The 14,532-nt window shown below is 53.1% G+C and overlaps 7 protein-coding genes across 7 annotated transcripts in view; 5 read left to right on the top strand and 2 right to left on the bottom strand.

Annotated features, from left to right (window-relative positions):
* Window positions 1-48: 48 nt before the first annotated feature.
* On the bottom strand, window positions 49-1,438 carry Z517_10926 (uncharacterized protein; the record flags this gene model as incomplete). Its single annotated transcript, XM_013424534.1, has 2 exons — window positions 49-1,216; window positions 1,263-1,438. The coding sequence occupies 2 exons, from the start codon at window positions 1,436-1,438 to the stop codon at window positions 49-51; spliced, it is 1,344 nt and encodes a 447-aa protein (XP_013279988.1).
* Window positions 1,439-1,947: 509 nt separating this feature from the next.
* On the top strand, window positions 1,948-2,609 carry Z517_10925 (uncharacterized protein; the record flags this gene model as incomplete). Its single annotated transcript, XM_013424533.1, has 3 exons — window positions 1,948-2,082; window positions 2,145-2,454; window positions 2,506-2,609. The coding sequence occupies 3 exons, from the start codon at window positions 1,948-1,950 to the stop codon at window positions 2,607-2,609; spliced, it is 549 nt and encodes a 182-aa protein (XP_013279987.1).
* Window positions 2,610-3,229: 620 nt separating this feature from the next.
* Z517_10924 (uncharacterized protein) lies at window positions 3,230-4,817 on the top strand (the record flags this gene model as incomplete). The annotated part of the gene is made up of 2 exons (XM_013424532.1): window positions 3,230-3,611; window positions 3,670-4,817. The coding sequence occupies 2 exons, from the start codon at window positions 3,230-3,232 to the stop codon at window positions 4,815-4,817; spliced, it is 1,530 nt and encodes a 509-aa protein (XP_013279986.1).
* Window positions 4,818-6,080: 1,263 nt separating this feature from the next.
* Window positions 6,081-8,012, top strand: Z517_10923 (uncharacterized protein; the record flags this gene model as incomplete). Its single annotated transcript, XM_013424531.1, has 6 exons — window positions 6,081-6,195; window positions 6,249-6,335; window positions 6,411-7,004; window positions 7,072-7,223; window positions 7,294-7,432; window positions 7,525-8,012. 6 exons carry the CDS (start codon window positions 6,081-6,083, stop codon window positions 8,010-8,012), a joined length of 1,575 nt encoding a protein of 524 aa, XP_013279985.1.
* Window positions 8,013-8,937: 925 nt separating this feature from the next.
* Z517_10922 (uncharacterized protein) lies at window positions 8,938-10,083 on the top strand (the record flags this gene model as incomplete). Its single annotated transcript, XM_013424530.1, has 2 exons — window positions 8,938-9,736; window positions 9,848-10,083. The coding sequence occupies 2 exons, from the start codon at window positions 8,938-8,940 to the stop codon at window positions 10,081-10,083; spliced, it is 1,035 nt and encodes a 344-aa protein (XP_013279984.1).
* Window positions 10,084-12,080: 1,997 nt separating this feature from the next.
* Window positions 12,081-12,658, top strand: Z517_10921 (uncharacterized protein; the record flags this gene model as incomplete). Its single annotated transcript, XM_013424529.1, is given in 2 exon segments — window positions 12,081-12,381; window positions 12,387-12,658. Coding segments are annotated over 2 exon segments (573 nt in total).
* Window positions 12,659-14,228: 1,570 nt separating this feature from the next.
* Window positions 14,229-14,532, bottom strand: part of Z517_10920 (uncharacterized protein) — a gene marked incomplete at both ends in the record, with an annotated part of 3,249 nt that continues 2,945 nt past the window's right edge. Inside the window, one exon of the mRNA XM_013424528.1 lies at window positions 14,229-14,525. Within this exon, the coding sequence (XP_013279982.1) occupies window positions 14,229-14,525 (297 nt within the window). The remainder of the gene's footprint in view (window positions 14,526-14,532) is intronic.

The raw sequence follows: 14,532 nt of genomic DNA, 5'->3' as shown, positions 1-14,532 counted from the left end.
GACAGCACCCAGAAGCAGAAAAGCACATTTGCTTCATAAAAGTGTCCGTCAGTCGCTGAGAAACATTCTCGCGACCCAGTCAATGGCACTTTGTTGCATTTCCGCCTTCATCTGCTGCTGTTTCTGCAGCTGATCCTGTCCTTCATGGATCTGAACACGTTCCTCTGCAAAGCTCTTCTCTCGGCCAAGAAAACAAGCACGCCGCATCAATTCAACCAACTCAAGTCCCTGCGCCCGCATCAGCGCTGCATGACCCCTGGCAAGATCATCTGCTTCGGAGTTCGGCTGGTGCACATCTCGAACACTCGGAGGTGCCACGAAGACCCCCACATACGGCAAGGTGACGGATTCAGGGTTCCCCACGGCGGGCCAGCGCCTGAGGACTTTTCGACGGCGAGGCTGTGTCGTGGTCATCAATCTGAAACCGCTGTCCCCATCAATCACAGGCCTGGATTCCTGCGAGTCATCAGTGGCAGGATCAACGGAATCATAATCTGCATAACCATCGAGTTGGTCCAGAATTGTGCCAGTGATCGACTGATCCGCTATTGTACTTGCTAGAGGCGTGTCCTTGCCCGGCGCGCGGAGGAATAGCATCGGACTGGCAAATGGATCAAAGTAAGCGGATGGTGTCTGAAACAAACTCGCTCGTAACCTGATCATCGCCTCGGCCGCAGCAATGACTGATTCCTTCTTTTCCCCATAGCGGTGTGTGAGCTTCTGCTTCTGCCTCTTTTGTGAGGTCGAGGATGTCTCAACGGTCTGCAGCTGTTCAACGACGTCGTCCAGTCCGGTCCAGTCTGCCATTGGCTCTACCAATGCAAGACCGTGGATTTCATTGGGCTCTGTCAGAGCCAGCATTGTCGCGAGCCCGCCTCCGATGTTGCTCCCCAAGAGACATATCTTCGGCACCTCCAAATATCCCGCATTGAAGGCAGAAGTTGGAGAGGTGAGATAGTCGAATGCGGTCGCGACGTCGTGGACAGGGACCGGAAAGTATGTGGGCTCTTTCGGCGAAGATGTGGAATCTATGTAATTGCCTAGCCTATAGTTTATCGAGACGAGCGAGGTTGACGGTGGGAAGCTATTTCGCAGCTGTGCGAGGACGTCGATCGACGGGGTGTCCTCTGTCCCTATGGAGGGACCAGAAGGGAGGTGAACGAGGAGATTTCGTCGTCCGTGCTCTTCTCTCCTTGTTCGGTTTGGAGAGAAGACACTACCACAGTTAACAGACGGCTGATTTGTCGACAGGCGTCACATACTCGAGTTTGACACTCCCACTGAGTCCAACCGGCAGCTCGAGACTACGGTGTTTCCATGTCTGCGAGGTCGACTCCGACGCGAGGAGCCTTTTCTGATGGTAGTCGAAGCGGGGTATGCGCCCTTGCGCGGGCCGAAGAAAGGTGTTGAGACCTCGACGGCAACAACATGAACGCATCACATGTCAAAAACTTTGCGTGGTCTCCAAGCGCGAGGAGCACCATACAATTTCACATGAATACGGCGAGAGAAGGCAGGAGACGCGTTTCGCGATAGCCGATGGGAAGTGGGAGCCTCGTCGGCCGGGATTGTCCAATCATGTCACCGAGGCAGGACGAGGCTCGCGCGTCAGGAGGCTCCGACTCGCTTCCAATGGGCGCAAGGTACTTATACTTGACCGCAATATTATACGGCAGACTAAAACATCCTGTCCCCGCAGCACTTGCCGCCAACTCCCCGGCCACCACCAGGATGCTATCGATGCCGTGGTGGCCGTGAAGGAATCGGTAACCATCGGCACTGACTCGATGCTGGTGGTGGTGCATCAATGCTCCAGGTCAGTCGCTGGCGCTTGCAGTCCCTCCTCTGATGTATAGACTTTGAATTTCCTAATGTTTCTCGCCCTTGTGTGATTTGCTCAGTTGGCCGCTTCGAGTCTTTGCTCCCGGTCTTCCACTAGACTTCAAAATGGCCAAACCCGACAAATTCTACACCAAAGACTACATGTTACGGCCAGGCATGTCATTTGCCCTTGATATTGAAGACCCTCGGCAGAGGGTGGAGGAATTCATGAACAGATACAAAAGGGAGCCCGTCGATGAAGTATGCTCTCTCCCGCAGGGACGAATCTTCGCTGAAGTAGGTTCTGACAAACAAACCGACAGGGCTTCGAGGAATCTCTGATGACAAGAGACCTCAAAGTTGTCAGTGCGACGGGGCCGCCACATGTCACGGCTGTCTTCGAGATGGACATCCTCCCCATGTACGGCACCCGTATGGGCAATGCTTCAGGTGCCGCCATCAGCCTCATCCATGATGTTTGTACGACGATGGCCATGGCGCCTCTGGCGCGGAAAGACTTTTGGCATTTCGGCGGAGTGTCTAGAGTCCTTAGTGTCACCTACTTGAGGCCGACAAAGGTGGGCGCCAGCGTGTTGATTGAATGCGAAGTTCTGCAGGTGGGAGCCCGATTCGGTACGTACCGCGATATGGGTTTGGTATGAGAAACTGATGTTCAAAATTCAGCGACGATACGAGGGGTCATGAGGGACAAAGCCACGGGCGACATTCTCTCAGTCTGCGAGCACAACAAGGCCAGCATCATCTTTCGCGACAAGCCCAGGATTTGAATACTACCGCGGGTATTCCACTCACTGGATTCAATCGCCTAGGAGACTTCTGGACATATCAGTCAACATCTCTGCCGATTGTCAATATCAGCGATCAATTTGTTGCCCTGAAGTGCCATGCGACAAAGGATGTGCATTTCCTATTCTCGTCCGGCTCCAGTCAGCCACATTGACGTCGATTCAGCTAGGATGTATCTGATAGTTTTAACATGTGGTGCCAGCAAACTCTTCGGCGAATCTGGTCTCAGCCGCGCAGAAACTTCCCGCCACTTTTCAGCCACTGACACGCCACAAACATCCGCGATACGAGATGTCCGAGACCGGTTGACAAGCTGCATGGATTTCATTGGTGGATGCATCAAAACCACTGCAGGGGAAAGCGAGCCATGATCTCATCCCGCCCGGGCGTTTCTCTGCCAGGGAAATCGTCCAAATCCCAACCAACGTGGGATTCTGCTTCCGCAAAGGTTGGCCAGGAGTATTTTATAGATAATGCTTTTCCTTCTCGTTCATCTTCATCCTCGATTTCTTCTATTGCTTTGTTCTTCTTCCACATCGATTTAATATTCTAGAATTCACCATAATATTCTTTGGACATTTCTCCTCCTTTACTGTTCGCAATGGGCGCCACTCCCGAGAACTACTGTATGCTGCAGGGTTTCGAATGGAACGTCCCTGCCGACCAGAAACACTGGCTTCGGTTGCAGAATGCGCTGCAAGACCTGAAGAACATCGGGATAGACAACGTCTGGCTCCCGCCTGCGTGCAAAGGACAGGGCGGCGACCAGGCCAATGGCTACGACATTTACGACTTGTATGATGTCGGCGAGTTTCAGCAGAAGGGATCCAAATCTACCAAGTGGGGTTCCCGAGAGGACCTGGATCAGTTGAGCAAGAAAGCCCAAGAGCTGGGGATTGGTCTGTACTTCGATGCGGTGCTGAACCACAAGGCTGGCGCGGACCGGAAGGAGAAATGCAGGGTCGTCGAGGTGGATCAGAATGGTAAGTCCTCGGTCATAGCCATGTCGACAGTTTCTCCCGGGCTGATTTGGTGACGCAGATCGGAACAAGGACATTGGGGAGCCGTTCGAGATGGAGGCGTGGCTGGGCTTCGATTTCCCCGGGCGCGGCGACAAATACTCCGCGCAAAAGTACCACTGGGAGCATTTCTCGGGGACGGACTACGACGCAGCGACCGAAAAAACTGGCATCTTCCGCATTCTCGGCGACAACAAGCACTGGTCTCGTTCCGTGGGAGACGAGGCAGGCAACGCCGACTTTCTCATGTTTGCCGACCTCGACTACAGTCACCCAGAGGTGGCACAGGATGTCATACACTGGAGTGAATGGGTAGTCAACGAGTTCAAGCTCAAGGGGTTCCGCTTCGACGCCTGCCAGCACTTCTCGGAGCGTTTCACAAACGACCTGGTGAAAAATTTGGAGGACAAGTTCGGCAAGGGCCAGCTGTTCCTGGTCGGAGAGTACTGGAGCGGCGACACGCAGGAAATGCTCGAGTGGCTGAACAACATGCACCACCCCTTCACCCTGTACGACTCGCCGCTGGTGTATTCCTTCTCACAAATCTCAAAGACTGAGAAGGCAGACCTCCGAAAGGTGTTTGACAGTAGCCTGGTGAAAGCCAAGCCCGAAAGCGCGGTGACGGTGGTCATGAACCACGACACGCAGCCCGGCCAGACGGTGGAGACTCCCATCGAAGGGTTCTTCAAGCCGATCGCCTACGCTCTGATCTTGCTGAGGAGAGAGGGCTACCCGTGCGTCTTCTACGGCGATCTCTACGGCATGAAGGGCAAGCAGGCCGAGCCACCGGCGTGTGGTGGGAAATTGCCTCAACTCGTGCTGGCCCGGAAGCTCTTCGCCTACGGAGACCAGGACGACTACTTTGACGAAGACCCGAACTGTCTCGGATTCGTGCGCAGGGGCACCGAGGACAGGAGAGCCGGCCTTGCCTGCGTCATGTCAAACGCCGACCCAAAGACAAAGAGGATGTTCGTGGGCGAGGAGCACTCGGGGGAGATCTGGACTGATGTGCTAGGGTGGCAGAATGAAGAGGTCACGATAGGTGAGGATGGCTTTGGGGCGTTCATGTGTCCCGGCACGAGTGTGAGTGTGTGGGTGAGCAAGGACGCCGAGGGCAGAGACCGGATGGACCAGCTGGATTTTGACGCCGACATTTACGCCAAAGCGTAGACAGGACCCTTTTGTGTCCAAGGTGATTGGGATATAACGACATTACACAGGCTTTTGGCGTGGCAGGATATAGAATCGAGAGAGGCGGGACAGTTATAGAACTGGTTTTGGGAAATCGGCGGGATTTGGTAGAAAGGAAGCGATAGATGGGTATCACGAGACTTGCATTTTCAATCTGCGACGTGAATCTAGGATACCCAGTCATTATCACCGTCGTCGTCGTCACCATCAAGTCGTGGTGATAATGGATCAAGAGGGTTGGAGGAGCTGAAGGAGCATGAATCAGGTCGTTCGAGCTATTGTATACGAGGCCGAGCTCCTCTTTCCACATCGAGCACATCGAGCACATTCCATCAAGCGAGATAGCCCCTCGTCTATTAATACTCAGAATCCTCCTATACTATTTCCCTCAATCTGCTCAAGGCGGTCAGGCGGCCAGTCAAGTCAGGCCATATACATCTACTCCTCCACTTCCTTACCTCCTTACCTACCTAGTTACCTACTTATCCTAGATAGTGGATACCATCTACATCCACCTAGCTGAATACCTAGCTGCATACGACTACGCTATCTCGTGTGCTACATATGCTAGATTACGATCGTCACATCACATCGCATCTCGTCTTACATACAAAAGTACATACCTACCTACCTACCATCACCTAGCCACTGGATGCCTAGACGCCTGACTAGTTCACCAGGTCGTTTGGACGCTAATTAGTTGATCAGCTACATAAGCGATCGCAGTGCGGTGTGGTACGTCGTACTCGTTCCAGAGCGCGTTCGTTCTTTGGCGTCCTACTCCGCGTAGTGTTTTGACAGCGAAAACCTCCTGAACGAGTCGTGTCATTCAGGTCGTGTCGTGTCACGTCGTGTCAGGCACGCAGCGCCAGATTCAGAGCCGGAGAGTGTTGGAAGCCTGATGTGAAGCCTGATGTGAGGCACACGCACGCACGCATACTCTGTCAATCACAGGGCGTCATCTGCACAGGTACAGACACAGATACAGACGATCATTCAGCCCTCGGTTCGGGGTGTGGGTATCTATCTGTATCCATCTGAGATGCACGCATCATATCTGGACGTCTGTACGGCCACGGCGACTGCTACGGCGAGGTCGGCTAGAGGCAGCCCGACGCCGTCTTCGTTGCGGTACTGGACATGGATATAATGAGACAAACCTTGCTGTTTGTCTCGAAGATGGAGAGTGAGCGTGAGCCTGTTCTCTGTGAGATACTCTCAGATATTCTACAGAGACAAGTCATGGCTATCCTGACAACGACGATGGATACTCGCCTTGTTATCGCAGTGGCCGCGGTATGCTTCATACTGGTTCGACTGCTGTCCATCGGCAAGCGAAGCCCGAAAATGCCTCCAGGTGCTGAGTACCCTCTCCTAAACCAGTTAAATGGGAACTGACAGACGAAAAAGGCCCGCCGACGCTGCCCCTCATAGGAAACCTCCATCAGATGCCCAAGAAGGATACCCACCTACAATATCAGAAATGGGCGCAAGAGTGTAAGACCCTGGAATTGCCTTTTGGAGTTGTCATGCCTGGTAGAACACATGGTTCAAGACTGACACGGTTCTCAGATGGACCGATCTTCTCCCTGAAGCTGGGGACCCAGGATGTCGTGGTCCTCGCAAGCGGCGACATGATCAAGCGCCTCGTGGACAAGCGTAGCGGTAACTATGCAGACCGACCTGCGCTGTTCATGCAGGACATATTCGAGCACTCGCGCATCATAATGAGAGGTTACGACGACCTGTGGAAAGTTGAGCGGAAACTCTACCACCAGTTCCTCAACAGCACAAAAGCCGCCCGGTACACGCCTTACCAGGACTTGGAGACGAAGCAGCTCTGCTTCGACCTCCTCCAGCGTCCCGACGACTTTGAGGCGCTGATCACGAGGACAACGCTGAGCGCGGCCACCAGCATGGCGTACGGGTTTCGCGTGACGGACCCGAACAACCCCGTCATGAAGGAACTCCTCCACAATGCACACGGGTTCTTCACCATGGTCCACAAGAGCCAGTTGCTAGACTGGTACCCTCAGCTGCGCTGGGTCGTGCGCTGGGTCCCGTCGTTCCTCTACCCCATGTATCGGAATGCAAAGGAGATTTTTCGTCGAGAGAAGATCCAGTTCCATCAGCTGCTGCGCGATGTTCGGAAGAACCCATTACCAAGTACGGACTCCGAGCGCTATTGCTTCTTTGCACAATAATATAAAGCTGACTCGCCCTGGCCCGACAGGTTTCGCGTCAGATATACTTCGAGCGCAAGAGTCTTGGGCGGGAAAGCCAGAAGGGGCCATCCTGACGGACCATGCCGCCGCATATATCGCTGGAATTGCCATGGAGGGAGCGACAGACACGCAGAGCAACCAGCTAGCGGGATTCATCAAGGTAAGTGGTGAATCACGAGTGTTGTGTTACAGCCGTCGTCACAACTGACTCCTCAACCAACCTCCACAAGGCCATGATGCTGTACCCTAATGTCCAGAAGAAAGCGCGTGCGCAACTGGACGACGTCGTCGGGTCCGATCGACTACCTGAAGTCAGCGATCTCGCCAATCTGCCGTATATTCGGCAAATTATGAAAGAAGTTGTCCGCTGTACGCACGCACCCCTCTATTATCCACCATCCATCTCCTTATCCACACGTAAAAACAAGATGTGAGCAACGGGCTAATTTGGCCGCAAACAGGGATGCCCACAACTGTTGCCGGAGCGATCCCGCACGCGGCGCGAAACCAGGACGAAATCGACGGTTACACAATCCCGCAAGGGGCCACGATCGTGCTGGCCGTGTGGGCAGTCAACAACGACCCGACGCTGTTCCCCCGGCCGCGCGTGTTCGACCCGTCGCGCCAGAACCCGGGCCTGTCCATGGGCGAGGCCGCGCTGGCCAGCGACGTGCGCGACCGCGACCACTGGACGTTCGGGGCCGGCCGGCGTATCTGCCCAGGCATCCACGTCGCCGAGGGCACCATGATGCTGAGCATGGCGCGGATTTTGTGGGGATTCGAGATTTCCAGGGCGAGGGACGGGAATGGACGTGAGATCGAGGTCGTGCCGGACGAGCTGACGCAGTCGATCGCCGCGAGGCCATTGCCTTTCAAGTTGAGTGTTTCCTCTTCCCTTTCGTTTCCTCCTAACCTAGCCCCGATGGTCCTCCTTCATCCGCCTATTTAATTCTGCGTTGACGTTGCCCGTGTCTATATCCCGAAATAAAGAGATACGACAAATGGAGAGAGGCGTGCCTTGCTGACCTGTGTGCGCGGGGAATTTAGATGCGACATCCGAGTCAGAAGTGACAAGCACGCAGACATCGTCCGCAATGTCTGGGACGAGGCACAGCACGTGCTGGACGACGCGGGTAATTATCGAGTCAATGTGCTGTGAATACCTTTTGTGTATGGTATCTGTATCACGAAGCGGATGATGGATGGTGGATGATGGATTGTAGATCATGTACCTACCTACCTTCGGACCATCTTGCTCATGGGATTGGAACATGACATCCTCCCCCGCTTTCAGTCACGTACCCATGTCTGCGATACCACCCAACTCGCCAAACACGTCAGAAGAGGGGAGAGGAGGAGTCTGACTACCTACACATCCGTCCACGTACGTCAATGTCCTGCACGTTGCCCCGCTTCCCGCTTTCCCACTTTTTTTCCTCGCGTGAGTTCGAGTTGTTGAGTCGGGAAGAGCAGCGAAATCCGAGTTGTGAGCTGCAAGACGAAATGGAAAAAGACTAGACTCTCTGGGAATGTCATGTTGGTGTGTGAAGATAGAAGGAAGAAGTGCACGTATGAGCGATTCTAAACGAGGGGTAGAAAGGCTCACTTGAAATTAGTACGAGGCAATACCAAGACAAGGCTGCCAGTAAAAAGGGGCAGATGTTCGTGCACGCATCAACATATACCTATATTATACAAATGATCCGTTGGTCCGACACCGATCCACAATCTCACCTTTCAACGCGGCCTTTCAAGGTCCAATATTCAAATCTGTCACTCTGAGTATCTTTGTCTTGCCCATCCTCACAAACTATTTCCCGAACAATAACGGATACATATACTCGGTAGATATATAGCCTGTTCTTACCGCTACCATGAAAGTCGTCCGCGTGGTCGACTACCACAAACCGCTCGAGCTGTCCGAGGCTCCTGAACCCCAAATCACGTCGCCTCTCGATGTGATTGTCAAAATCGGCGCCGCCGGGGTGTGTCGCACCGACATCCACATCCTCGAGGGGCAGTGGGCCGACAAGTCCGGGGTGAAACTGCCGTACACGATCGGGCACGAGAACGCCGGCTGGGTGCACGCCAAGGGGGAGGCCGTGACGGGGGACCTCTCGGTCGGGGACAAGGTGATCCTGCACCCGCTGGTGACCTGCGGATTGTGCCGCGCGTGCCGCTCCGGCGACGACGTGCACTGCGAGAACTCAGTCTTCCCGGGCATCGACGCCGACGGCGGCTATGCCGAGTATCTCAAGACGACGGCGCGCAGCGTCATCAAGCTGGACCCGAAGCTCGAGCCCGCCGACGTGGCGGCCCTGGCAGACGCGGGCTTGACGGCGTATCACGCCTGCGCCAAAGCCGCGCGGGCCCTGAGACCTGGTAACTTCGTCGTCTTGATCGGGGCCGGCGGCCTGGGCCATATCGGGATCCAGGTCATGAAGGCCATCAGCGCTGCCACGGTCGTTGTGGTCGACAGGAACGCGGATGCTCTGGGACTGGCGAAGAACTTGGGCGCCGATCACGTCGTCCAGGCGGGAAACGACGACGGCTTTGTCAAAGAGGTCCTGTCTCTGACGGGAGGGAAAGGCGCCGAGGCCGTGATTGACTTCGTCGCCGAAGGCGGTTCTACCGCTACCGGGGTGCGCATGCTCCGTCGGGCAGGAAACTACTGTACGTCTCTCTCTCTCTCTCTGTGTCTCCCTATCCTCTTCTACCATACAATGAGATTCTCCATCGCACCCTTCTCCTTGCGTGTAATAGACCGCTGAGCAACAAAGACAGACATTGTCGGATACGGAGAAAACATCAATGTCCCCACCATCGACATCATCTCGACCGAGATCAATTTCATCGGCAACTTGGTCGGGTCGTACAATGACCTGGCCGAGCTGATGGTGTTGGCCGCCCAGGGCAAGGTGGTTCTGCACACGTCCGTCTACAAGCTGGAGGACTTTCAGAAAGCCATTGACGATCTTTCGGCGGGAAACGTGAGGGGAAGAGCTATTCTGGTGCCCTGAAAAGAGGACGACGTTACCGATGGGGTGGGTGTGATGTGTGCCAGGTTTCGAGCAAGGTCGCATTTTTAATGCAGTTATGGTTGTGGCATGTTTATTATAGCGCGCGCTCGTGAATCTGCGCTACGAGATATCATTGACTTGTGCTGCTCTGCTCGCATGCTATATCTGGGCTAGGGGCCCTGTTCCCAGCACCCGCCTATAGTTGCTAAATTATCGCCTCGGCCCAGCCTACAGTGCCCATAACTTAGCCTCGATTCTAGTTGACGTCATGGTCACAAAAGTTCCCTTTCTATGAATTGGGTTAGTCTAGGCCAAGCTTCGCCATCATCCTGCTTCCCCCCTACGTTCCGTATCGCCACGAGAAGATCGAGTTAAAGTGCTTTATTGCTCAGGCATGTTGGCGCTTTCGCCGTTATTTGGACGGAAAGGTAGATCCAGGTAGACAGGGTTGACGAAGAGCCAACAACCTAGCTTATTGTTCTATTTTTTTTTTGTCCACCCTCACTCTATGACACAGCTATCAGGAAGCCAACATCGGATCAGATTCTACTGTTCATCCCTACCGCCGTAGATCATCGACTGAGCCTGGCTATTCCGATTCATCTATGTCGACTGGGTAAATAACGCATACCCCACGAGCTAGAACAGATATTCTGACCGAAGAACCCGTTTGTCGTCTCAAGGACGGAAAGGCAGCTATAAAGGAGAGCCTTGTAAGGATAGTCACCGCCATGCGTTTTAGTTGGCACCTAAGCGTCTCATCCCAACGATAGGGATGCGACGGGATTCTAGCCAGTGGCCTGACATGGTGGATTTTGTCCATACGGAATAGGGTCTGCTAGGTAACTTCTGGACCAGGAGGTTGATTCATAGTGCACACCAAGGTGACGAAGAAGTACAATGAATGGCACTAAACGTTGGTAGGGGCTTAACTAGGCGAACCGGGGATTACCGCAAAGTATACGACCTCTTAAGGTGGAAGTGGAAGTATGACCACCCGTTACCAGGACCCTCGGGATTCGAGTGACATGGAGTCGGGCCTCTGCTCATTAAACAGGCTGGAAGCGGTACCTCCTACACCCCCCGCCGGCGGTGATGAAGATAAGAAAGATAATGACGACGTTAAGCATGAGGGTGAGAGTAGTAATCTTCTGGCGCTGAGGAAGAACATTCAGTGCATGGACATAGTACTCTTCTATTGCAGCAGTAGTAAGAACATGGCTGCTAGTATGGATTGAGTGTGTATGGTTGTGGTTCCCTGTTCGTGCGCCGTCCACATGTGGGAAGGGGGCCCCAACGCACCAAAGAAGTGTTTTGGTAGGTTTAGCGAGCATCATGTGGTTGCCAAGAAGCCCTATGGCCCAACCATCCGCTTTTCGTGTGATGTCACATGTCACCCAGTCTGGTCGCTTAAGTTCCGACAGCGACTGCACTGGCTCTAGTAACTACATGAAGTTGCCCATTCCTTTCACCTTCATTTCGAGCAACTATGGCACCACGAGATAGTGTCACCGCTCAGAAGACCAGAAGGCAGTCCGTGAAGCTGCCACATCCAGGTCATTTATCCGCTTCCTCCTTCAATACTCGACTCACCAGCAAAGGAGAACGCCCTCAAGGCATCAAGAAGGGACAAAAGCAAAGCGCTCTTCGACGGAGCGCCCGTTTAGACCGCTTGATTGAAGTTAATGAGTCTCAACTAAAAGCCAGCCACCAGCCTCTACCATCTCCAGTCAGCGACATTAAAAGTTCTAATATAAGCCGCCAACTTTATTCCGTGATGGAAGACTGACCCGATACAGCGCGCGCACCCACCTCCTACCCTTCTATCATTGAAGCCTCCCAAGCGGAAACGAGAAACTGAACAGCAACTAAACCCGGCCTCTCCAAAACGACCGTAAATCTCTTGCCCGACATCCTCAGTTCAGGACGTCGATTCTATTATATATTGGACGTAGACATACCACTAGCCGTAAGGATACTTCAACGAAAGCGGAGAAATGAGTCACATATTGACGAGAAAGAAATCCACCGCCTCACTTCGCCGAAAGCGATCGGACAGCGAGTCTGGCGCACCCAGTTTAACCACACCGAGTGACCAAAAGGCTAGGGAGGAGAAGAGTGCTCCTTATAAGGACGCACGTTATGAGGCTCTACTCGCGGCAAAAGGGAGTTTCATGGACGCATTAGACCTTAGTGTCGACGATAAAAGTAGGACTCTTATCCGAGGGCTCCTGGAGAAAGCGCAGCCTGTACTAAAGGACTCGCTCTTTTATGAGGACCTGTTCAACTCAACCTTCCGTAAGATACGAACAGAAATAAAACTCGGGTTATCCGAGACTTTTCTCAGTTGATCGTGCCCTCAGCAGAAGTCTTTGCAATATATGGTGCTACTGCCCTTGACTGCTTAATTGAAAGCACCAACGAAGGCTGGAACAATTCTATTCCTGTTACTAAAACACGACCTCAACCAGACTACTCTGTGGGGTTCCGACAAGAAGCATTCACCGAAACTCAGCTTCAGAAACTTCAGCCATTCGTTGGCAGTAATCAATCAAGGCTTTCCAAACCCGTTTGATTCTGCAACGAATGCCTCTATCGTCATCTTCCCATTCTTTAAATCATCCTGCAGACACTCCATCCTCTCCACTATCTCGTCATACTTGTCTAATTCCGCTAGTTTCCGTTCCGTGAACGCCCTTGCCTCCTTTCCGTGGTGGCCCTCCTCTTGCCCCTTCTACCGCTCCTACCCGAGGCGCGCCTGAAGTTGCGTGACGAGTAGGCTATCCGGGTGATTGACCCCCTACAACAGTAACATGTGCAGTCACATGCTCCCTGACTCCTCGGAGTGCCTCACTAGGCGAGAGAGCTCCATAGCTTGCTGGCCTGGCATCCGCGCCTCCTCTTCCTTGAGCGCGGTCATAAACACCTCCAGGTTCCGGAGTCTGCCGCTTCTAACACCTGAACGACCTCGGTCATAGAATTGAAAGTGCCATGCCAGAAGCCTTGCATCAGTTGGCCCAAAGGTAGATTTGTGATATCTGGAAATTGGTTCTCTTCATATAGTTGTTCGACAAGGTGTGACCGATTATCGGATGCTTCGAATTCGTGGTATGGGTATCTGCCTGTCAGGATTTCGTATATCACACAACCAAACGCGAAAATATCGGTTTGCTTACTTACTTCCGGTGTTGATCGTCGATAATTATACCACTGATAGCAGGAGCCATGCTCTCCACCATCAATACTGGCACCTCCGAAGTCAATCAATTTCAGGCAATCGGATCCCATCAATCCCGTCAGGCTACGGGCTCTTATTAACATCATATTATGGCATCCAACATCGGCTTGGACAATGCCCTTTTCATGCGCGTATCTTATACCATCTGCAGCCTGCCTCAACTAGCGAAGTTTCCTATGCAATGGAATCTTGTCCGCACTTGATTTTCGATACTTCTCCCGAAGGGGTTGCCCTCGTTCCAGAATTATGGATCCATCTTTGAGACTACCTAGATAGCTCGCAATATTTGGATGTGAGCCGAGACGTGCATATGCTTGACGCTCACGCTCAGCACCACTCTCTTCGCCCTTAAAGTATTGTTTTACAACTCTTTTCTTGTCGATCCCGTAAATGAGGCCCGATCCGCCGGCCGTGATGTATTATCGTCCTTTATACGAAGAGACCGTCGAAAATCTGCGCGAATCTAAGGGGAAAGCGCTTCGAGGCTTGTAGTTGAAGCACATCGCATCGTAATCTAAGGTAGCTGCGGAAGCTTAGTATCGGAAAATAATGGGCGATTTCCGCAATACTTTTACTCGGCGCGCTAGTCACTCACGTGAAATCACGTGAGTGATTGTCTCATAACCGCCGTGTGCGCCTGCCGCAGGGTACAGCTAACTATATTCACTATACATATTGTAACTGCAGTGCTGCAGTGCCGCAGCCTCTAAATTCTATCACCACTCCTGGCAGTAGGGAAGTTTATGCTAGGGGCCAAGTTAAAGTTCGAGCCAAGGTCGACTTTGCGTTGGAAGATGATCACACTTTAGTTTATCATACGTTCACATGCCGTTCTCATGGAAGAGACCCTTGAACTCGGATTCAATGAGCTGCAACGAAGTATCTTTCCGAGTCCAAGTCATGCATGTTACCCATATTGGGAACTTTCGTCTTCGAAGTCTTGCAACCAGCGCTCGGACGTCTTGCGACTGGGATGACCGGGATCAAGCATGTGCTTGTGAATCTCCACGACATGCCTCATCAACTGCAGACCTGCAGAATGTTGGCCCAGATCCCATAACATGATGGCTAGATTGTGCTGCGATGCCAGTCGAGAAGGATGATCCTCTGCCAGCGTCTGCCCTTGAATCCGCACCACCTCCTCCAGTAGTCGCACCGCATCCTTGACCTGACCGTTCGCCCGATATGCTCCTGCCAACTCGTGCTGCGAT

Source organism: Fonsecaea pedrosoi, assembly GCF_000835455.1.
Source record: "Fonsecaea pedrosoi CBS 271.37 unplaced genomic scaffold supercont1.7, whole genome shotgun sequence".
NCBI lineage: Eukaryota > Fungi > Ascomycota > Eurotiomycetes > Chaetothyriales > Herpotrichiellaceae > Fonsecaea > Fonsecaea pedrosoi.
Note: the sequence above shows the minus strand (reverse complement) of the source record. Positions and strands in the feature narration are given on the sequence as shown.